Source organism: Drosophila montana, unplaced genomic scaffold, assembly GCF_035044405.1.
Source record: "Drosophila montana isolate Dmon_TW-CO22-7 unplaced genomic scaffold, ASM3504440v1 contig_1505_1, whole genome shotgun sequence".
NCBI lineage: Eukaryota > Metazoa > Arthropoda > Insecta > Diptera > Drosophilidae > Drosophila > Drosophila montana.
The window spans coordinates 5,305,468-5,330,051 of NW_026996452.1; the positions used below are offsets into that span (position 1 = coordinate 5,305,468).

The 24,584-nt window shown below is 38.9% G+C and overlaps 1 protein-coding gene across 4 annotated transcripts in view; it reads right to left on the bottom strand.

The window, feature by feature from the left end:
* Positions 1-1,277: 1,277 nt before the first annotated feature.
* The window catches only part of plx (PTB_TBC1D1_like and TBC domain-containing protein plx), a 34,531-nt gene continuing 11,224 nt past the window's right edge, over positions 1,278-24,584 (bottom strand). The window contains exons 3-10 of one of the 4 annotated variants that reach the window (XM_064690110.1): positions 22,255-22,746; positions 5,853-6,583; positions 5,615-5,752; positions 4,512-5,399; positions 3,827-3,969; positions 3,178-3,770; positions 2,553-3,122; positions 1,278-2,491 (exon numbers count right to left, since the gene is read on the bottom strand). In XM_064690110.1, coding sequence (XP_064546180.1) covers positions 1,457-2,491; positions 2,553-3,122; positions 3,178-3,770; positions 3,827-3,969; positions 4,512-5,399; positions 5,615-5,752; positions 5,853-6,583; positions 22,255-22,746 — 4,590 coding nt within the window. In that variant the 3' untranslated portion in view covers positions 1,278-1,456. Of the gene's footprint in view, positions 2,492-2,552; positions 3,123-3,177; positions 3,771-3,826; positions 3,970-4,511; positions 5,400-5,614; positions 5,753-5,852; positions 6,584-12,880; positions 13,142-22,254; positions 22,747-24,584 lie in introns of those variants that run through there. The other 3 variants (XM_064690124.1, XM_064690117.1, XM_064690133.1) reach the window with 3 other exon arrangements.

A 24,584-nucleotide genomic window follows, 5' to 3' on the forward strand; every position in this document is an offset into this window, starting at 1 on the left:
AGGCAACTTAAACTAATCAGAAAATTAAACTAAAAATAACAAAATAATTTATGATAGAACATAACAATGAATTAAAGATAACTTATAAGGGGGAGGCTTAAGGGGTGATACTGATCGATGATCGTCTAAATTTTAGTATGAGATATTTATGTCAAGACCCGGTTCAGGAGGTCTTGAGGGTGATGAGAATTGGAAAATAGGTCAAAAAATGATACGATCGACAAATTTCATAATTTCCGGGGCAAGCATTTCATATTCCCTCACCCAAATCACGTGGGTGTCACAGCTTTTGTAAATTTAAAAGCTTTGGTTGCCAATAGATTTTAGAAGCGCTCATGCAAAATTTCATAATTTTAATTAGCTTAGTTATTGAAAATATAAAATAAAACTATATTATTTGAAAATACATGTTTTGACTTTTCCAAAAACTTCTGGTTATCCCCTATACAACTTATACCATAGAAGAAAACAACATTTTGAATGCCGATTAAATAATTGTTGTTGAATTTATTACTGTTTTTTATATGATTCATTTTACTCATTGACTAAACACAAGTCAGCTACACAAGAACTCTGGACGCTCTATGAAAAACAGTCCAGCTAAGCAATTTACTTAACAATGAAGCATTTCCATCAATTTTCGTATATACTTATTTAATTTTTCTTATATTCGCATATAAGTATGTATATTTAAACAATCAATATAGTTAATCCAAGTCCAAGAAGAGATTTCGAAATTTATATAGCTACTATAATGTACACATACATGCAAATGTTATCGGAATTTTTTTAATATATCGCTGGATTTTTGGATTTTTGTGTTTCTTGTTTACAATAAGAACCAATAGAAATAATGTACAAATGATTATTTGATAATAAATTAGGCAAAACTGTTTAAACTAATTAACTAAAACTAAAGAAACATTAAATTCAACAAGTAAAACTAATTAAATTCGTTACAAATTAAATATGCTGAACAATAGATAAACAAAACAGAGACTGCGAGACTCTGCTAAGCAAATTCTTTTTATCAGGCCATATATATAGGGATATATATATATATATATATATGGGGTCTAAGCGTCGATTTGATAAAGGTGGTTTTCGAACAATTTATGTTAGCCAAAATTTATAAAATTGTTGTTGCAAAAGCATTTATCCAATTCCATGTATAAGTACTAGTATATATATATATATAGGGTCTGTATACATATATGTATATAACGTTTAGGTAATTTCGGAAGTGATTTCCATTACATATTTATGTATGGCATCAATTTGTGCGCAACATGTAACATAATGAAATTTATAGCTTTTGTATTTTGCTGATGTTTTTCTTTTTTTTTGCATCTAAGCCGCAACTGAGGTGTACTGGTAAGCGTTAGGGCGTCTAGGGCTGCTCAGGAATCGTCTCTCGGTAGAGGCTACGCAGCAGCTTGCTGATGAATCAGAACCGTTAGCTGCGACCGTTGGGCGCCGCCGGTGATGCCAGTTCCATCGTTGGAACCGCGCTGCTTGGCGCCGGCAGTTCCACCGTTGGATCCGCGCTGCTCAGCGGCACGCCGGACAAGGTGATGGCACGCATATGATGAACGGGCCGTATGGACTTGAGCTGTGTGGTGCCCTTGAAGCGGACATTAACATCGCCCCCCACCATGCTGAGTGGATGCATGCCCGGCTCTGGATCCGTTACTTGTTCGTGTTCATGTGGTGCTGTGGTTATGGCAATAGCGCCACTATAATAGGGACGCATGGTCATCGGCGAGAGGGCTGTGGGCGTGCTTTTGTAGCCAATGCGACTGAAGAGGCTGCCAGTGTTGCTGCCAGTGTTACTGTTGCTGCCGGTGCTGTTGCTGCTAGCGTTGCTTGCAGTGCTGGGCGGGCTGAGCGGCGTGCCAACGCCAGAGTCAACCTCCAATGGGCTCTTGATGTTGGCCACAAACTTATCGACATGCTCCGGCAGCTTCAGTTCGTCAAGCTTCGTTTGCATGACGCTGCGGGCGCTGGCATTGTCTAGCAGACGATTGGGACGCGTTGGTGGTGCAGGTGGAACAACAGTCGGCTCCGGATGGCCATTGGTGTGGTTGCGCTGCTGCTGCAGTTGCTGCTGTTGCTGGCGCAGTTGCTCAAAAAAAGGTGTCTTCTCCTTCTTCTGCTTTTGTGGCGAACCAGGTTCGTCTCTTTCGCTCAGTTCTTCGAGCACCTTGAGTGGAAACCCCAAGTGACTGTTGACCGAAATGGATTTGCCAATTTTGCGTTCGGCAAAGATTGGCTTGCGTCGCTGCCGCTCCAGATCATCCAGCTGCTGCAGCATGCGTCGCACCTCGCTGGGCAGCTCCAAATCAGGATTGTGCTCCACCAGTTGGCCAATGTAACGGCCCAACGTTTGTATTGTCAGCTCCAGGGACTGCACCTGCGACTGCAGCGTAGAGATTTGCGTTTGCTGCGATGAGCGTGTGGTCTCCAGCTGTGCAATTGACGATTGAGCGAACTGGCAGAATGGAAGTCGATAATTAAATAGCCAAAAGGAAAATAAACTTGTAGCTACTCACCTGCAGCTGTTGCTCCAAATGCTGACTCGTTGCCTTTTCTCGGTTTAGCATTTCGAGATGATGATTTGTCGTGGTTATCTCCTCCTGCAGCACATTGTATTCCACATTGTACTCGGCCAGTTGCTTGCTTATTTCCAGCCCAAATACCAGCTTCATGGTTTGCTCCATGCAGTGCGAGTCCATTTTGGGCACCACCGACTTCAGATAGTCCATGATCTCCTCGAAGTTATCGCGTGCGAGCAGCTGCTGCTTGTGCACCGAAAGCAGGGCAATGGCAAACTTAAAGATAACATCAGAGGACTCCAGGAAAACCAGATCGAAAACACGCGCCACAAATCCCAACGGAAACTGTGAGCTGAATACGGTAAGAATCCAGGGCGCCGCGTATAAAGTGGGCGAGACATCGTTTTGATCCAGCCACACGTACAAATCGGGCAGATGATCCTTGACCAGACGTGACAGCTGATACAGCTGCAGCTGGAACTTCTTCATGTCCGGCAGGTATTTGGTGCGCATGTTGCGGCAGAACATCAGATGCTTCAGCAGCTGAAAGGCGCTGGCTTCGTCGCACTGCAAGGAAGAGGCATTAATACATAGTAGAAGACTCTAACAAGGATCAACCTACATGCAACAGCAGCACGCCGCAAATGAAGCCCAGTCCCTGGCAGTAGCCCAGCTCTGGATCGAGTATGGAGTAGGCTTTCAGCAAATTGAAGAGCGACAGCTGACCCAGCCCCAGCGGATCCTTGTAGAACTGGTGGTTGGGAAAAGTGCGACCCAGATCAATAAATATCGCATGCTGATGCTCGGTCAGATGCTTGAGCAGCGTTTGATACGGCGTATTGTAGTTGGGAAAACGTTTCGTGTCCACCGGAGCCATGTTCATCGAGTGCTGTTCGGCCAGAAAAGTCCAGACATCGCCGCGCTTTGATCGGGGCACTCCAGTGCGTATGGCATGGCGCAGCACCTTGGGATCCTTTTTGTTGCCTATCTGCATGGAGTTGCGCTCAATGATTTGCTCCCAGCGCTCGATCAGCTGCTTGTCGCATGGCACGATCTCCTCGTAGTCCAGCTTAATGCGCTTCAGCTCGTTCTCGTTCTGACGCGCCTGCAGCATGGCATTCTCCGTTTCCATGCGGTTCAGCATAATGGTCTGTCGTATGGCCGTGCGCCACAGTTCCCGCAGCTCGGCTGCATCCCTCTTGCCGCGTTTGACAGCTATAAGATATTGGTTTGATTGGATCCCAAGAGGAGATTAGAGCAAGAGGACTTACGTTTGCGCATGGGCGACAGATACTCGGTGGGCGCCTCGCTGTCTAGACCCTTGGAGGGCGTCACCACGCTGTTGAGTATGGCCTGGCGCCAGGAGCCCTGATGTGTTTCCGCCTCTTTCGGACTGTTGCCTACTTTGATGAAGCTGCAAATGACAGAATTATTAAATGATTGTTGTCAATTAATAGATTAAGTATTATTATTAATATTATTATAATTTTAAGTATATGCTAAGCATAATCTGTATCTATGCAGCCCAAACGGAAGGGCTAGAAAGCTGACATTCTTTACAGAAGCTTCCTTTTGGGTCGAAAGTGAGTGCCTAGCACTCGCGGCTTCGAAAAATTCGACCTCAGAGACGACCTCCGGCCTGCCTGCGAGAATTTGAGCGTCGGACTAGCAAGCGAAAGGTCACCGGTTCAAACCCATGCGTAAGTTTATAATTATTTATTCTATTTGTTCACAAAGAACAAAGGAATAATTATAAATGTAAAAACACAAGAAAATGGAAAATTAATGTGTGTTAACCATAATAATTAAATTCTTCGGTTGGTGCCCATCTGGAGGCGGGGTCTAGCGGAAGCGCGATCAAGCCCCCAAGAAGGCGACATTATAGACGTATGCTGGCAACCTAAACAAACAGTTTTGGTAGGCAAACTACTTGGCAAACTGCGGCTTTGCACTTACATGTCCATCATGGGGCTCTTGAGCTGCTCAACGCTGGGTTTGCTGCTGGGACTGGCGCCCACCGTGTTTGAGCGCGAACGGAAGCCCTCGGGTGGTGACTCAGCACCTAGTGGTTCGGCGGATCCTTCGCGTATATCACGCAGATTGTGTGGCGGCAAGGCAATGTCGTCCTTGGAGGGCTTGCGCTTGAGCAGATTGTCAAAGGAGTTGGTCAGCGAGCGTTTGGCCTTCATGAAGATTGTGCTGCCGCCCAAATACTGATTGAGAAACTCGGAACGATTCTCGGCGGTGTCATGGACGTGACGCTGCTGGCGCGACTCGCAGTGGGCGCGCAGCAGCATCATGAGGAACTGATTCTGCTCGGCAACCGGGGAGTTGGTCTTCTCGGAGCCGCAGTACTTGGCCCATACCATTTCCTGCTCCTCATCGCTTAGCGTGGCAATGCGACGCCAGATCATGGCCTGCGTCTTCTTCTCGGAGAGGCCCTCCACGTCGGTGCAGAGTTTGTGGTACCAGAGCATGGGGCAATGTTCGCAACTGAAGATTTGCGTCTCCTGCTTCTTCTTCTGCTCGGCACAGGTGTCAAAGGCCTGAGCAATGGCCGCCACGATGTCATCGCACACGTGCTCCGACTGGCACTTAAAAACGTAGCCAATGTAGCCCTCGTTGTTCAGCTCGCGGCAGATGATGCCAAAGTGATCCAGCGACTTCTGGCCGTGCACACAGCTGGCCACATCCTTGAAATCCTTGTAGAGCAGTACCTGCTTGCGATCCGGCGAGATGAGCCGCAAATCACTGCGCCCCACTAGGAAGACCATGGTGCGATTCTGTTCCGCATACGGCGGAATGCAGCCCTGCGAGGCGGAACGATCCCTCAGCTTTGGTATGCTATAAGGGAGGTACAATCAGGAGAGAATTAGCTGTGCGTGCATATATAAGTGTTCTGTTTTCGTGGGCGTGGCATGCTAATGAAAAAGGCGTTGGTGCAAGGCAAAAACATAACAGAAAACAAACGAACGGAAAAGAAAAACCTGAAAAAGTCTAAAACGATAACTAAATAACCAACTAAACATGCGTGGGCTCTGGGCTAGGTCGCCACTTACTTCTCCAGCGCATAGTGTGTATGCAATTGAGTTGGAGCAGCAGCAGCAGCAACCGCCTCGCCCTGTTCCCTGGGCGGCGTCGGCTGTTTGTTAACAATGACATTGGGCGCCTCCTGTTGCTGACTAGAATCCTCCGGGCTGCTTGCGTTTTTATAGAGGTTTTTGAATAAGTTTTGGTCAGGGGGGAAATTGGGGGCATAAAGGACAGACAACAGACAGTTCAATATGGCATACTTACACCTCCTTTTGGCCCAGCTCCATTTGGCTTTGACCACGCAGCAGCACACGCTTGGCTGGCGATTTGTTCTCCTTGTTGGAGGATGTGGAGTCCAGTGGTTGTGGTAGGGCATCCGCCTCGGCGCCTGTAAGCTGTAGTTCAATCTGTGGCTTGGGCTGTGACTCCTGCTCTTCCTCGTCCACCTCCTTGAGTTCATGGCCCTTGAGTGCGCCGCCGGCAGTCTTGGCTTCAATCCCGATGCCGCCCTCGCTGCTCAGGGACATCTTGCGATTCTGGAGGATCCGCAAACGCTGCGCATCGTAGGCCTTGAACTTCGGCAAGGCGTCGTCAATGAAGGTGTTGGGCACACGCTTCTGCGAGACGCGTATCTTGCCCACATACATGACCTCAAAGAAGTGTGTGTGATTTGGCGAGATGTCCGACAGCAGCGACAGATTGCTCTGTGCCGACGTGGACGTGGGAATGTTTACAGTGCCCGAGGAGTTACTAAGCCCATGCGTGTACGATTTGGATGCCTTCATCTTGGAGCTCACGGGATTGGGACTAGCATCGTGTTGGGCATTGCGCAGCGCCTCGCTCATCTTCAGATTTGTCGCCGGCGTCTCATGTATGCCATTCAGTGAACCATGGGCGGTGCCACCAGTACCAGCAATCAGTGTCTGCGGTATGCTGCCCACTGAGCCGCCGAGCGTGTGCGCCGGATCGCGCATCTGATGCATCAGCTCGGCCATCTGCAAAATGAGAGAGGGTGGGAGAGAAGAGATACGAGATTAAGCTTCATATCAGATTGCCTTGGAACAGACATGCAGACATGCGGTAAGTACAACAACAATCTACAGACTGCACAGCCAACCACTTCATTACGGATGCACATGCTCCACGTCCTCAATTCCACGCACTCCCCACCCCGCCGCCCACCTCACAGGTTGCTTGGATGACTATATGACCGTTCGGTGCGTTTTTCTGCTTTAGTCCTGTCCAGTTTCCCGTCTGTCATCCCATTTAGTTTAATGACTTTTGTCTTTAGTTTATGAAACTTTTTATGGCTTTGTCACTTAAGGACATCAATTTCATGACACCGACAAAGTAGATTCACTTCGGTTCGGTTAGGTTAGGTTATGTTATGATTATGTTATTTGAGGGGCGACAAAAACTCGACGGTTCGGGAATCTGTACAAAATTAAAATTTTTATGACGCTGCGCTCATAAATATTCGAGACGATGCTGCTTCAAAGTTGAATTGTTGTAAATTATTGCGGGGTTAAGATAAAATAATCCTAAAGAATCTCATTTCTTCCGAATGTTTCAATTTTAAATGCAGCTATATTCAATCAGAAGGATATTACACTCGATTTAAATAAGTTAAGAATGAGACTATATTTTTGCAAGATAGCCAACAACATATTTCTATATTAAGGTAAGCGATAATTATGTTCAAGACGAGTTCAGTTCGATAGATAGGTTAGTAGTGGAACAGGTTTTATCTATTTATCTCTACTTCAAGGAGCGACACATTTTCAATAAATTCCGATTTCTGTAAGGTAACTTACTGCCTTGGTTGAGTAAGATACATTAGTTAAAATTTTGAATGGAAGAGTTATGATATTGTTTACCCAGCTACGATAATTAATACGGTAAACCAAAGAGTATGTATCTTTCAGATAGTGCAATCGCTTCATCCTAATAAAAATATTAATATTACCTTGACAAATATTTCAAATACTCTATTATTTAAATAAATTTCCCAGACAAGCATTCTGGACACAGCATTTAGCCTTTTGGTTAAAGATTATACGAAATTAATATATAATAAGTGTTGGGATATTTCTCCCAGTATCTCATTGTTGAGTTTTTACTATAGACTTTACGACATTCTTAAAAACCTCATCAGAAATTGTAAAATGTTTCTGTGTATTCTTATCAATCTTTTTACTTATCGAGCATTTATCTCGCGCCTTTTTGTAACCTTCAATAAATACCAAAATTTTTAAAGTTATAGATATATTGAGATTTTCTTCAAAGCAATTGTATTATTCATTATCACGTTCACTATTCATGTGCAGACATCATGTCTGCGCTTCTTCGCAAATATCTGAGCAATGCATCATAGCGGGGGAGCAGCAGCTAAAACTGATGAATCTTCCAATCTGAACAGCTGTTCGCTGCTTGTTGCGATAGTTCCCTAGAGAGAACGAGGAAACTAAGAAAAATAGAGAGAACTCTTTTTCGCACATGTGCGCTCTGATCTCTTTTGGCTGCCCTCTGGCCCAATTGTGCGGCATTGAAATGCTGCCAAAGAGCTAAACCAAATTTGCCAGCAAATTACAAAGTCCAATGTCAGTGCTTAGTGCCGCTGTCTAGAAGATATGCCGTGTATCTTCGAGATACATTAACTGCAATGACAAATAATTGTCATTTATCAGCACTTTAGGGCAAAAATAACGAAACGAATATACAAAATTAAATTGCGCTACTTTTTGGCTACCAAAATTGAGTTAAATGAATCTTCTTGTTCTTTTTCTCGATTTTGGTGCTGTCTCTGCTTTGTCTATATGAAGCTGATCAGCCGCTGGGCGAGTGATCGTGACGTCATTTCTCTGCAGACTCTACAAGTTGACAAATTTCCAAATATATATAAATACATGTACACATGTGTATTCGCTTATATAGTTGATAGGCAGCAGGGACACGCTTAGCAACGCGTCTTTGGCATTTTGTTTGGCTGACATACATATATATATGTATATGTACATATATACATATATAATATACATACGTATACGAACATACATACATCCATTTATATATATGCATACATACATACAATCCTTCAAGTATGTTTTTGCTTCATTTTTGTTTACATGAGATATATTTATTAAATGCTCCAGTAAAGATTCGACGGCTCGGCTGGCAGATACCCTGTAGGTAGAGCGGAAGTGGTTAGTTGTTATAAATACTATAAACATATACCAGGGAGTAAGAAGGGAATAAGAAGTAGAAGTGCCTTATCTTTATAGATGAAAAAAAAAGTTTGGGTATGTTTTCGAAGAGAGTCAAAAGATATTTTGGCGATATGCAAAAGTAAAGTATATTCATATTGGAAGACTCGCAGATGAGTTTCTCTATCGTTTTAAGTATCTGGTTAGTTACCATCGTTTCTCTTAGGCTTAACGCATTTCTATCTCCTAGGCGAGACACTTGGTTAGCACCCAAGAAATGTTCTATAAGTGAGGGACTTTTTTACTTAAGTCAATTTCTAGTCTTGACAGACAGCTTTTTGGTCGATTTGGGTCAAAATTAGATTTTCATTTTTTAGATAGTATTGATCCTTACGAGTCCAAAATGGTATAAAATTCCAAAATCGGACATTATTTGGCCGATATATTCCAATAAATCATCAAAAAAGGTTGACTTTACAAACGAATCGTTTTGTTGGACAACAACGTTTTTCAACCCATCCATTTTGATTTTGTTTGAACGCCAATTGATAGTTGGGATCTGTATGAATTCAAAAAGGTATAATATTTCAAAATCAGACGATATTTACCCGAGATATTAAAAAAAAATCATCAAAAAAGTTTTGATTTTCGAGCCGAGCCCGATTTTGCGAAAAAACGTGATGGAACCCCTTGCTTTTTGGTCGATTTGGGTCAAAATTTAGATTTTCATTTTTTGTGATGCCAATCGATGATCCTTACGAGTCTAAAATGGTATAAAATTCCAAAATCGGACATTATTTGGCCGATATATTCCAAAAAATCATCAAAAAAGGTTTACTTTACAAATGAATCGTTTTTTGGTCAACAACTTTTTTTAACCCATCCATTTTGCATTTGTTTGAATGCCAATTGATAGTAGAGATCCGTACGAATTCGAAAAGGTATAACATTTCAAAATCAGACAATATGAGATATTCAAGATATTCACAAAAAAATCATCAAAAAAGTTTTGATTTACGAGCCGACCCCGATTTTGCGAAAAAATGTGATGTAATCCCAGGGTATATTGAGGCTAGCAAACAAACAAGGTACTGTCACACATATTTACCTTTAATTTGTTTACGAAACATTTCACAGAAATTCAATTCAACGTCACGTTCACATCGCGTTTTGTGCGCATTTTTCTTGACGCCATTTTTTTCATTATTTGTTTCCATGAACATATGTATGTATATGTATATATTTACGTGCTTTCAACTTTTTACTGTAGTTGAATAAAAGGTTGTTTTTGGTTTATTGTTTAATGTGACGACTACCCATCGATATCTCTGTATATGCATATATTTAATGCAACATCAACAGTATTTAAACTGCGCGCAATGACAAAAAATATTTGTCGCGCCACAAAAACTCAAATTACATGACGGGGGCGTGTTTTCCAACAGATTTATGCTTTTCACATACCCGGCAATTGTTTTTTCTTTGTGTGCCGCCGGATTGTCTGGCTTCATGTCCTTCAGACATTTGCCATGACATGATATACAAGCCAGACAAATGCATTTAATATTTATTAAATTGTTTAGCATGTTGTCAAAACTTTGTTGTCGCAAAAAAATTGAATTTTATATTCAAATGCAAGTGTAAGCTGCTAAGTGATTGACTTGGGAATACCCCTAATTTCAAATTGTTTTATGTTTAATATTGCAATTGCCAGCAAGTAAATTAATTATGTTAATTTTCTGTATTATAGCTGCTTATTCCAATTTAATCCATTCTTAAGCCGGATTTGTTGACTAAATAATAGTCAAACCCAAATATAGGTTCATGGGGCACTGGTTCAAACCGTGCGCCGAACCATCGAAACGGCTGAAAGTAAGAGATATTTTGGTAAGAAAATACAAGCTATCGCTTCTTTGTCTCCCAAGGCGAGAGAAGAAAATCGAAAAAAACTACGCAGTAACTACTGCATTCATTTAGTTTTTTTTTGCTGCATTATTACAGTAGATGGCATACACAATATTTTTCAATATTTGCAAATGTCGCCTGACAAGAGACTGAGCCACAACTGTTATTGCAACTCGTTTAGCTTTATTTTCCCTGCTCTTGCTGGTTTATGGCTTTTTATGCAGTTCGCAAAGTGTCTGAAGGATTGCGAATGCGAAAAGAAAAAAAACAAACAAACAAATTGCCGCATGAATTTTAAAGAGCAGCCAAAGGTTTATTGAACCTTCGGCATATGTTTAATGACCGCGTGACAAAGCTATTCTAAATGTTAATTGTAAATATCAAAGCAAACAGAAAGTGCGATTGTTTGGATTGGCAGTTGGTTAAACTTGAAGATCGTTTACCAAACTGCTTCCTTAACCAATTTGTAATGCCCTGCGATTCGTTTAGAGCGCTTAGTTTAATTTCCTGTTCACCTGTTCACAGTTCGCTTTAAGATTTGTTTACAAATAAGCACACACACACACATATATTAAGCTTTTGTTTATTTAACGCCAATTTGCAATTATGACAGAAATATACATACATGTATCGTCGAAAATTATATAAACTCAATTGGCAAAATATCAGAGAAATTCGCATGCGAAATGTGGAAAATGTTTGACGTAGCAATATTATGAAAAATGCTGTAATTAAATTTAATACGCTACTTTAACATTCAGCTTTAACTATAATTTTCAGCAAACTATTTTTGTGCTACTCTTTAATAATTCCTAATTATAGTTTATTAGTTGTGCAATTTACGACTGCATATTTATAAGAAAGATTGTACGTTGTGATGGTAGGGGATCCGCAAGATCCAAACTGGTACAATCGACTGATAATATATACTCAACTCTGGTAGGATTTGGCGATTATTAAAAACAGTTAACTGATGCACGTTTAAGCTTTACCCAATGATAACTTAAATACTTAGAATCAGACTTGAGTAAACGCAAGTAAATTAAATTCTCATGTTGTTAAATTTGTTGTTTTAATAATTGTAGCATCATGAGAACAAGTTGGCATTTCCTAAGCCATTTACCAACACTGTTGGGTGTTGCCAGTTCATTGCATTGCAAAGTGGCAACACTGCAATATAAATAAGCTCGCTGACATTGACTTTAACAAGGAATATTAAAAAAATGGTGTCAAATACAATATTCTATAATATTTTTCAGTTTCTTTTTATTTACTTTTGTTTTTTTCCACATTGTAACTGCGCCACAACTTGACCAACAAATTTGTTAAGCACTTTGGACAACCTTTCAGTGCCTTGAAAAACTTTACAGGAGAAATGTTTACCAGACGTTACGCTCCTTTGCGCACGACATGGTCAGGGTCAAGTGTGGTCGACAGTCGCCAAATTCAGTGGAAAACCCAACTTTTCTGGCGCCTATGACAGTGAGAAAAAATGAAAATAAAGATAAAAATATCAAAGAATTCCTGTTCGGACGAAAAAGAAGTAGCTGACGCGTCACTTTGTGTATCTGACTTTTGGCTCTTGGCACGCGCGAGAAATTTCATTTCCAAGAGCAGCTGCAAGTGAGGAGGTCCCAGGCATAAATGCAATAAAAGCACTCTATATGATAATGCATTTATGTGCTGGCCATTTGCATGGGTATCGAGAGACGCTACAGTTTTAATAATGCATGCAGAGAGAATAAAATCCAAAGAAATCTTGCCATGCGAACAAGATACATATGTAGTTGAGAAATTAAGTTGTGAGGGGCAGCTGGGAGAATTGAAATATTGTTTCAAGGGCGCCTTAATTAAAGTTAAATGGGAATGGAGAGCCGGCAATGTCAGGGTTACGCCAGCGGCAGCTCTGGAAGTTTTCAGTTTTCAATGGATTGTTAAGCTTGGGCTAAGCAATGCAATTAGTCGAGTTGCGGGCTGCATGCATAGGTCGAGACAATCCATTACATAAGGTAGAAAACAAAAAGAAACAACAATGCAAAAGTAAACAAACAAAAAATAAAACTAAAACAATAAATAAATAAAATCAAAAAGAAATTGTAATAAAATCAATTCGAAGCACAAACAAAAATTGAAATCAATTTAAAGAAGAGTCTGCCTTGACTCCGCCGAAGTTTCTGTACATACGGTGCGGCTTTTATTCAGCACGGATGCATCGCTGACAGAGGCCGTCAGGATTGTGTCCCGATGAAATGGCACCGTAAACATCTTATTCTATTGTATCTGCTGCCTCTAGTTGTTGCTCTTGTTGTTGTTGTTTTGGGTAGTTTTCACGTTGTTGTTCCAACTTAGGAAACTTACTGTTGCTGGGCGCAGTAAGCAAATTTAATTTATATCATAAATTATTTGAGTTTTTAATTTGTTGTGCACTTAAGATTGAAGATAAGAAGTATCACAAATTTGTTGAGTTTGCCATTTTATGTTTGTTGTTTTTATTTTTATACAAATTTTTATCTTTGTGTTTTATGCATATGTGTATTAATAGATTTCACATCATTTTTATATGACGGGACATTACAAGATTGTTGTTACTATAATTTTTGATTTTCCTTGTTAATAGAAATATTTGTTATAAATCAATAAATTGTAGACTATATTTGATTTTTTTAAATAAGTTAATTTTTTATTTATACTTTATTATTTTATTTATTTACACCTTTATTTCATTTGTTTTATTTTTATTTAAATTTACTTTCTTTTAAATTTGGTTTATTATAAGCACATTTAGTTGTATTATATTAAATAGGTCTTATTTTATTAATATTTATATATTTTTATATATTTATTGATTTACTTTCCGTTATCTATTTTTAACTTTAACTTTTTTAATAGAACATAAATTATATTTGATTACTGAATAAAGTAATTCCTAAATAGTTATTTAATATTCACTCAAATGATTTTCTAACTCTAATTCTTTGGAAATTTTGTGTTTGTTATTTTTTGGTATATTTGTATATTTTTATATATTTATTGATTATTTTTATTTTATTTTAGCATCAACTTTTTTAATAGAACATAAATTATATTTGATCACTGATTAAAGTATTTTATAAATATTTATTTAATATTCGAATGCTTTTAAAACTCCATAATAAATTCTTTAAAAATGAAAGGGGCTGGCTTTACCTTTATTTATTTTATGATTTGATATGCTTTATCAACAAATTCTTTTAACATATTTTTATACAATTTGAATCTACATGAAAGCACAGAATCCTATTCGGTTTTTGGACTCGTGTCGCAATAAAAAACAAAAACTAAATGAAAAACACAAACGACTCGTGCGATAGTCTTAGATCGTTTGGAGGGCAAATTTTGTAAGCCGGTTACAACAACCGCAAATGGAGCGGGTTCCTATTCCTTATAGATATAAGGGTGCCAGCACGAGAGTATTTTTCGATTTAACGAGAAACTAATAATGCGGCTTTTGTGGAATCTGTGATTACAGATATTACTAGGGGGTGTACCAAAATACATCGTTGCGGTTGAAGTTGTGCGATAAGAAGTCAAAATTAATTATATGTAGTTTAGTTATTCCCAGAGCTCGCATATATTTCATTTACATATCGAATGAATACAACACAAGGGTACTAAATGTATCTAATTGATATGTGAGTGTTGAGGCATTGTATCTGTATCTGAATACTTCATATATATATACTTATATATATATATATAGAGGCACAGAGAGAAAAAGAGAGAGAGAGCGAGAAGGGAGAGAGAGGAGATGCATGCAGATGTATCTTTTGCCTTTTGCTAATTGTCGTGTTAATTGATTTTGTATTTAATTCGTTTGCTTGATTTGAGAATCGGCTGTTTGCGCTACCCATTGACAGGCAAAACTTTTAAGTAACATATTTGGGACAATGCAAATACAATCTAATGCTTTTAGTGCTTTATGTAAGAGTTGTTTATCCAAGTACAATTGAAGTCCACTGCGAAAACAACTACAATAATAAATCAACTTTGAAAATTATAGATATATCGCGAATAGTTACTAAGAAACAGATCTGAACTGTTGATAAATAACTCATGATGGTTAATCACAAGCTTAAATATTTTTTTAACTGCGAGTCCCAAAGCAGTCCAGTTATTTAAATTGTTTATTTAAATTGTTTATTTGTTTGTGTTTAACTTTAAAGGCATTTCAATTAACTGAATAATGAAAGATAAAATAAAAGAAATGCTCAACTGACGCAACGAGAATATATATGCATCTACATACATAAGTATATTTATATATATGTAAATTTATATATATACGATGTTCATGTGTATGGAAATTTGGACTTTGTTATGGTTTTTGTGTGGCGCGTTTTATTTATATATATTCTATAACTTGTTGTTGTTGTTGTTTCGTATTGGCACATCACTTGGCACAGCAAAACGAGTTTAATTCTTGTTCAAATCGAAATTATTATTTTTATATTTTTTTTAATTCGCTTCTTATTACTTTTTTTATTTGACGAATGAGTTTGGTTGTTGTTGTGTATTTATTGGTAGCAGTCGCTGCATTCAGCAAAGCGCGCAAGCGATTCAATTGCCGCCAGACAACTGAAAAGCAACAACGGATCCCATCCGCTAGTCTCCCAGCCCATTGAGTGCGAGAGAATCGCTGACAGGCAGCAACAACAACCAAAGCAACAAAAACATCAACCACAATATCCAAGCAACCTGCGCATGTGAAATTGAAGCAACAGCGCAAAACAGTTGAAAAGTTTCTCAATGAGTGCACAATGAAAACGTGGAGAGCAACAGTGAGAGTGTGAGAAAATGAGAGAGTGCTAGCGGGAGATAGATAGAGTGTGTGTGTTTGTGTTTATGTGGTCAAAAGTACGAACTGGCAACGCTGCGTATGTGTGATCTGTGCGGATTGTTAAGCAGTAAACAAAGGCAAGCAATCCAACTATTAGGCAAATGACATTGCAAATGGGAAGACTTCAAGTAAAAGTGCTCTAGTCGGGAACACGCCCTGGGACGCATCGCCCATTTTCTAGCTTCCTTGTAAAGACAAAAACACACATACACGCACGCCGCAAACTGGAATTGAAATTTAATAAATATCCAAAACGTAAATTGAGAACTGACAGCAATTTGCTAACGACCGCAAAGCAAACAAATAAATTTGTTGATGAACACACTAAAAAATGATATGTAAACTTTTAGATAGCTGCAGGCCAGATAAATTATTTGGAAAAAAGTGGCTCCATCAATATGGACTAGGCCAACAATGGAAGCATCAGAACTGCAGTCAACTGACACAAGTCCAACAAGTTTTGCACTATTCATATAGAGGCAAAGGCTAACTAAATGATCTATGTTACTCAATAGTAAATATAGTCAATTTGGCGATAAAGTTACATATAAAGTGCTGCTTCCTGCTAAAATGTGCGATAAATTCAATTTGTTGTCGGGCAGGCTTTGATGTTCCAAGGACTGGCTGCAAGCTAGGAAAGCAAACAAAACTAAAAGCCAATTATCAATGGCACAAAGAGGCAGGCTGTACAGCGGGGTATACAAGGCTCTAATACTCAATATCAATTTCAAAAGTTGTGCCAGCTTGTGTGGGTATGTGTGTGAGGGTGTGTGTGTTGCCGACCAGGATACGACCAACAGGCCAAGGCCAACAATTCCGTGAAGAACTGACAGCACAGTTCGAGCATATGCAAATGTTCAGCTCGTAGCATCCATTGTAGCACAAACCAGGTTAAAGTTCTCACCATGCGGTGGAGCGCAGAAGAGGCCATATGACACGCCCACATCGTGAACTGATTGCACTATATGTTCACTTTTTGCTATTTTACATGAGGAAAAAACTTTTAATAGCAGCAAACAAAACAAGTTAAGGAAGCAAAAGCAGTGTCAGTCAAAGCTGAAAGCTAGTTAAAGTGGAATAAGATAGATATAATATGTTGTTCCAGCACAGCTCTTTAATGCAAGATACCTAAAAGCACAAAATGTTACTGCTGCGTCTCTAGCTCGTATATCCAATCCACAAATCGATACTTATCGATATCGTTTAAACGGGGTGAACTATCGATATGTTGAAATTACTTGATCTGCACGGTCACATTATGAGAGCCTACGCTCGCCTTTTATTTCGCCTTTTATTTTACAATTGATAAAGAAAGTGGTATTGTCAACGCTTTACATTGTGGCCAACACTCGATTCGACGATGTGGGCCAACAGTAGCAGAGGCAGGATAACGCTGGCAAGTTCTCTCAAAGGCCATTAAAAGTCAGGCGAGCGTTGCGAATGGCAACAATGATGTCTCGGCTATGGCAGCGGAAACGACATTTGCCGAATGAACGTGAATGTGCCCGATGCCTGACGCAGTTGCTGTTGCCGTTACCCGGCTCAGGGCCACTTTGCAGGACAATAAAAGCGTACTTAAAACGGCAATGATGGCCCCATGCAAATGACAGCTCAGCGTCATGCGTCATTTGCCACAGCATCGCGACAACAATCAAAGGACAGTCGCCGCAGGGCATGCATTCAACGTGAATTGGTTGTCCGGTTGCCGGGATCCCGTTTCAAAGTGCGCTTTTTAAAAAAAAATCGCATTACACATAACGCATTAAGTATACGCCACGTGGTCCATAGGTGTTTAGCAAAGCGTTTAGCAGGTGAGTCGTGCCTTTTAAATATTCATGAGTTTATGAAATGTTCGCGACCACAGTTGCCACTAGCTGCTTACTGTCTGAGCTGAAAGTCTGCTCCACTTATCTCCGCCCGGCAATTATGTACATTTTTGCCAGCTTTTCGTGCGCTTTGCTAATGGTTTCCCTTTATCATTTTTTTTTCTCTCCCCGCCTAATGACGCCTATTAGCGTTGGAGGACGCTACCCGGCTGGGACGCACACGGGCAATTATTTTGGATACCTTGGAAATTTTAAGTTCCCGTGTTCTGCGCATTATTATTAAAAATTAAATGGACAATACAAATTTGTTACATTACATTTTAGAAATCTTTGAAAAATCATTTCTTTTCCTATAAGACATACGCACTTATTAAGAGTTAGCAATGCGAATCGCATAGAAAGGCATGCAAAAGATTGTGCTTACAATTAAAAGAAAACAAGTAAAAGGTTCTAGTCTGGAGCTCCCGACTAGGTGATACCCTGAACCCTCTTATTCCAACATCAAATGCAGCTCGGGCTACGCGATCGTTTTGCTTTAGTAGTAATAAAGATAAATTTAAAAAAAGTTCCCTTAACTGGGTTCGAACTCGTAACTGACCGCATTACTTGCTGCCGACTCTACTCAACAGCCACACCAGATAAAAAAAAAATAGCTTCCTCGGTAGGGTTTGATCTCGTAACTGTCCGCACTACTTGCCGCCGCATCTACTCAAAAGCCACGCCAATAATTAAGTCTTAATGAAAAAAAAACGAATTAAAATAGCAGCACAGAAAACAATACAATCGCGATTGCAATGCTGTTGATAGAATTCAAAGCAGACGTGCACGAATGTGTGTGTGTACATGTATACAGAAATTCTTGGAATTTGCGCTAGCTGCCGCAAACACGTGGGCAGCCAAAACACATTTTCCTTTGTGTTTCTTAATTTTCAGCAGTACATCTTATTGTAGAATAGAATATAGAATATTTGTGTATTCTCAATTGTATTATCAATTGCATTAATTGTGGCTTAAACTAGTGGGCAGTACAAGTTGGTTTATTAACTTGAATTATAGCTTTGTGGTGGTAAAGGGGAGGTGGCGATAGCTATAAAATGAAAGATACTTGATATATATATACTATTCTAGAAGCTACATGTCAAGTTTGGCGACTCTAGCTCTTATTATTTACCAAAATTGCTCAAAAACCCGGATTTCGATATCGATTTTTATTGATTACTTAGAAACTGGGCAAGTTATCGAATATCCGAAACAAACTCAATCTACGCGGTCACTAGGAAGACAGCTAAAATTTCAAGTCTAGCTCTTATAGGTTCTAAGATCCCTGCGTTTATACATACGGACGGACGGACATGGCTAGATCGACTCGGCTGTTGATGCTGATCAAAATTATATATACTTTATACGGAGATGCTTCCTTCTGCCTGTTACAAACATTTACACCAATACATTATACCGTTTTTACCTATTTTAAATGGGTTCAGGGTATAAAAAGCCTTCTAAGTATTTAGCTAAATGTCATAGAATATTATAGAACTGTACACTTTTTCCTAGCTGACTAGACTAAATTCCCAGATCTTTTGTAATTACAATCAAGTTTAAGACGATCCACAAATACAGATGATTTATTTGTAATTGCTTAGAAAGTTGAATTTATGATTTGGCTGTATATATAGATATATTCTTAGTTATTGTCATATGGATAAAAGCCAAATGTAGATTTAACTTGAAACATTATAATACATTCCATTTATATTATTTGTACAAACCTATTGAACTTTACACATGTCTAACGTTTTAAAAAAAGCATGCATTAAGAAGATTAGGAAGTAAGGAATTTCATCAGGTCTTTTAAATATTCTATTTAAAATCTTTCAAAATATAATTTAGTTAGAATAAAAGCAATGTAATAATAATCTCTATATATAAAACTGTTTGTCCTGACTGACTGACTGATTGGTGATCAACGCACAGCCCAAACCGTAAGAGCTAGGAAGCTGAAATTTTCACTGTAGCTATGTGATGTAGGTGCACGTTAAGACGGGGTTTCGGGAAATTCCACTCGCAAGTGTGTAAAAATCGCGAAAAACGTTTGTATGTAACTTTTTTGTTTACCATCGGCCCCAAACTTATTTTCAAAGATCTTTGTTCAAATTCATTTGAGGGCTGTTTCGCACTTTTCGGAAAACCCATTCCTCCTTGGTGGAAATGGAGGTCAAAGATTTGGTGGGTGACGTTTCGCGCTCAAATTCATTTCCAGAGATCTTTTAGGAAAATCATTTGAGACGTGTTTCTCACTTTTCGCAGATTTCAAACTTCTTCGGGGGGAATGCGATTTAAAGCTTTTTTGGGCGGCGTTTTAAGTTGTGTCCGATTTGCTCCAAACTTATTTTTAAAGCTCTTCATAAGAACTTAATAAGTACGTATTTCAGCGATTTGGAAAATTCCACCCGCAACAGTGGTAAATTGGCGGAAAACGGTTGTATGAAAGTTTTTTGTTTACCATCCGATCGGCCCCAAATTCATATTTAAAGATCTATGTTTAAATTCATTTAAGGGGTGTTTCACACTTTTTGAAAAATCCATTCCTCCTTGTTGGAAATGGAGGTCAAGGATTTGGTGGGTGACGTTTCGCACTCAAATTCATTTCCAGAGATCTATCTGAAAAATCATTTGAGACGTGTTTCACCTTTTTCGCAAAATCTAAACTCCTTCGGTGGAAAATGCATTTCAAAGATTTTTTTGGTGAATTTTAAGTTTTGTCCGATTTGCATAAAAGTTGTTTGATTCCCGTCCGATCACTTTCAAAATCATTTTCAAAGCTTTTTAAAAAAAATGATTTCTAACTGAACTAATTCAATTTTAATTTCATAATTCTGTATTCTACTACACAGAATACAAAAACAGTTTTAATCTTTAAAACTTTTGCTCAATGTATCATTTTAAATTTTAACAGAGATTTAATTTGATTGCATTTAATCAGACAAAAAAACTTGCTGGAATCGTTTTTGTAGCATATTTACCGGCGCTCTGACCTAAGCTTGCTGCCCCAGATACCAAAATTTTAAACAAAAAACTCACTCGCACACGCGCACACTTACACAACCTGAACAGTCAGGTAAAGTGTTTTCTCTTTTTAACAACACACACACTGAGAGCGAGAGAAAGGCAACTGGTAAATTAAGCTACGGGGGGCGTGGCAAACTGACGTTGCCCAAAATAACTTTTGACATGAAATCAGCAACAGCAACAAAGGCAGAAACTGTAATAAAACACGAAAAAAAAAGTGAATTGCAATTTAAATTGAGCCACAAAAAACGCATGCACAAAAAATACTAAAAGTATATATCTAATATATCAAAAATATTTAATACCAAACAAAAAAAAAATCATGTTTTTGAATGGATTTATTTTAGGTTTTTTTTTTGTAGCTTTCTATTTTGTTGCATGGGCGCCCACTTAATAATAAATTGTGAAGTGGGCGTGTCAGCATTTTATAATGGTTTTATTTTTTGCTACTTGACTGTTTATTGGAAATTAATATTTTGCGGTTGGTCAGCAGCGACGTTTGTAGTTTATTTACGTCCCTGTTTTAGTTATGGGTCGAGCGCTCTTAATTAGAAACACAATCGGGAGTTGTTTTATTACGTGCTAGACGCTAAATATTTGGCGTGCTGGCGCCATTTTGTGGGCTTTGCCTGGCGCCAGGTTGACCCACTTTGGGTGTTTACATGTGTGTTTGATGGACTTATGACACACAGCACATACGTTAACATAACTTAATTGGCAACATTTATAAATTAATATATTATAGATTAAATTTCATGTCCTTTAAAATGCCGACATCATTTTCGTATATGAATCAATATATTAACTTTACTTTTTGTATTTCCCATCACCCGGCTGGAAAGACCATAACATCCTGACCTGCTGCAGTAAGAACTTCCCTTTCTCCATTTGATAAAGCGTGGCCTCTTTATATACCCTACCTGTCGTGTTATAGCCAAAATTGATAAATTCTTGGTAAAATAAATAAAATTAATATTAAAAAAAAAAGCTTTTCTTATTTAAATACTATCCCGCAATTAGTGATAAATTCAGAAAAAACAGCCAATATAAGTAGTTTAATATTTTTAATTAACTTTCATTAATTTAACTTTCACCAAAATTAAATAGTCAAAGGTACATTTACTTTTATTGTTTATTATAAGGTTATTTGGACGAAAATAAGTGGATATCACAATTCCAGCCATGATAATGAATGTTCGCAAATCGATTCCGGCTACCATTAAAAACTTTAAAATGAGTTTAAATCTAACAGCGCGAACAATTAAAAAGTTGCATTTAACAATTTTCACCCATTTTATGCACTTTGTGCTTATAATACAAAATGCCCAGTTTAGATAATTAAAATGTGAAAGGTGCTGACCTTTTGTATTTATGGTTCGTGGTGCTTAGAACTTGCATTAATTAGCTCAAGATGTTATGTCCGGGGTCATTTACCCGTCAGTCACGTTCATGACTCGCTATTTTTATTGAATTTCATTTACTTAAGTTTTTTCCGCACGGAAAGTCAACTAAAAGTTATAGAGAGGAAAAACTTTTAAAGTTTCCTCATAAATCGGTAGCTGCATTCGTGCCTTTTGCATTCAATTCAAATCGTTTACAAAACCCATTGTTGCAAGTTTTCTAAAGATTTTCATGTCGAATACATTTCAAAGAGCACACATAAAATTTGCACATACGTAAGCACAGAGTGGCGGCGGGGGTTGCAGGATGACAGATACCAAACAAAAGGCCAAGCAAAAACCAAATGACGAGAATCAAACAGAATTTGAGCTCAAATCAGAACTTACCTCCTCGATGGTGTCGCACTCAAATAGATAAATGTGCAGCAACGGATCCTTGGGATCTTTTAGCAAATAGACCAGCCCAGTAATGGGTCCTTGGAATTCCATAAAGTTCTGCGGTTGCTCTGCGTCGGCCGCCTGCTGCTGCTGTTGCTGCTGCAACTGATAAGCGGCCGCAGCACTGGATGAGAGTGAGCCGTAGGATGTGGATGTGGTTAGCGTCTGGCGCGACCCATTGGCGGTCAGTGAGCCAGTAGCAGCAGCAGCCACAGCGGCGGCAGACGTGGAAGATGAGTGGGCGGCCGCTGTTCCACAATTGGCGGCTGAGGCCTGGCCAGCATTTGATTTGAGCTGGATGAAGCCATTGCCGATGCTCTTCGACTGCGGCTTGTGTATAATGCGGCACATGCCCACAATATGCTTCAGCGGATGGCTGAATTGTAGCTCAAAGTCCGAGTTGTATGATTCCAGTATGCCATGCTCAATGCCAACCGACAGCTGCAATCAGTAGATATTGTTAAACATTAGCATTACGTTGCGAAATTGCGCAGAAACTTAATGAGTAGCCAACAGATTGAAGGCTGTTTCAATGGAAGTTTTATCTATGTTCTATTTGTAGCTGCATCTGTTATTATACGTTATACTTATTTTCCCAGACATTCATTTAGAGACAAGTATGGACAAGCTCAAATACGAAATAGCTTGAAAAAATAGTATACAGCGCTAAAATATAATTAAGATAGTCTGATTCAAATGTTTAATAGAATGATAAATAAATATTTCATGCCAAATGAACGTAACATCGATTTCTATGAAGGAATCACTTAAGAATTACATCATATACATCATATGAGACGAAATAATTTGTTATCATGGTTTATAACTAATTCTTGCATATATTTTAATTATACTAATTATACTAATTAAGTCTAAATAAATCGAATAAAGCGCTATGCAACTAGGTCTTAAGCATAATTTGATTTAATATACATATGTATTTTTTATTCCACATTTTTTTGCTTAAAACAACTTCAATTGGCCACTTCCACTGACAGAACAACATTGCTGAAGAAAACTTAAATAACTATTTTAATAAATTCCTAAATTTTCCATAGATAAGTGTATTACGCAAAATGAATGTAATGAATTGTTCAGGCATTCGAAAATTTATATTTATTCGAAGCCAAAACATTTAAAATTAAACAAATGTCAAGCAATATGAATAACTTTTGCTGAGCATCTCTAGGTAAAATGTATTCCAATTAGGTTGCAGATTATTTAATTATAACTAAGCAAGTAGAATGCACATTGTTCAAAACTCAAACATTCATTGCCTGCATCCACTGACCGATTGAGAATGATGTAGGATGAGAGCTAAATTTATCAAATGCAAATATGTCAAAGATGTAATAAATATAATGAAATGTCCCTCGTTCAAACTAAAACGAATGTCAAGCCATGGTATGTAACAAACTGAATGAATGTAGGGCCTTTTGCAACGGAAACAAGTAAGATACTTTTAAATATAGCTTAGTCAGTGGAATGCTCCTCATTCGCAACAAAACAAATGACAAGCAATAGGCATAATTTCTTTTCAGTATTTAAATGCATATGCTGTGTTTTAACGAATGTGCGGGGTATAAATATCATACAGACAGGCAGCAGCAACTACTCGTGCTTCTCATTCCTTGGTTTTGGCTGCATTCAGCGTTTCCACTAGACGAAGCAGATTAACAGTATTACATTCTTTTAATCAGTTTACTTGCATGCACAAGTACAAAAGGGGTGGACTTAGAGGCAGAGAGTAACAGGGAAAGGATGAGGCGCAGATAGACAGAGAGACAGACTGGATGGCAGGCAGATAGACAGGCAAGCGCAGGCTGACAGCAGCTTGACAACATGGCAAACATGGCGGCTGCTCCATTTCCGGTGTCCTCCTCACCGTCAACATGTGCCGCCATTTCTCAATGCTTGTTTTTTGTTGTTGGCCCCCTTTATTATTATTTCTATTTTTTTTGCTGCTCAGTTTTTACTATATGCGCCAAAGGGGAATCTAGGGAGTGTCAATGTGTAGCACGGATAGGGTAGGTGGGGCAGGTGTGCTGAGGGAGCTCGTTGAAGGGGTGTGCCAATGTTGTGGCTAGGGCCGTAGCTGGCAGAAAACAGTCGCCCCATTTGGGTCGTCGGTTAGAATTTTGCCATCAAAAGGTTTTATTCTACAAAATTAAAGGAAAGCAAATGAAATTTATATTCAGTTAGTTAGGCAGACGCTAGTTTACTCCACGTGGTGGGTGTTTGTGTGTGTATGCGTGTGTTCCAGAAAGAGGTAAGCACGG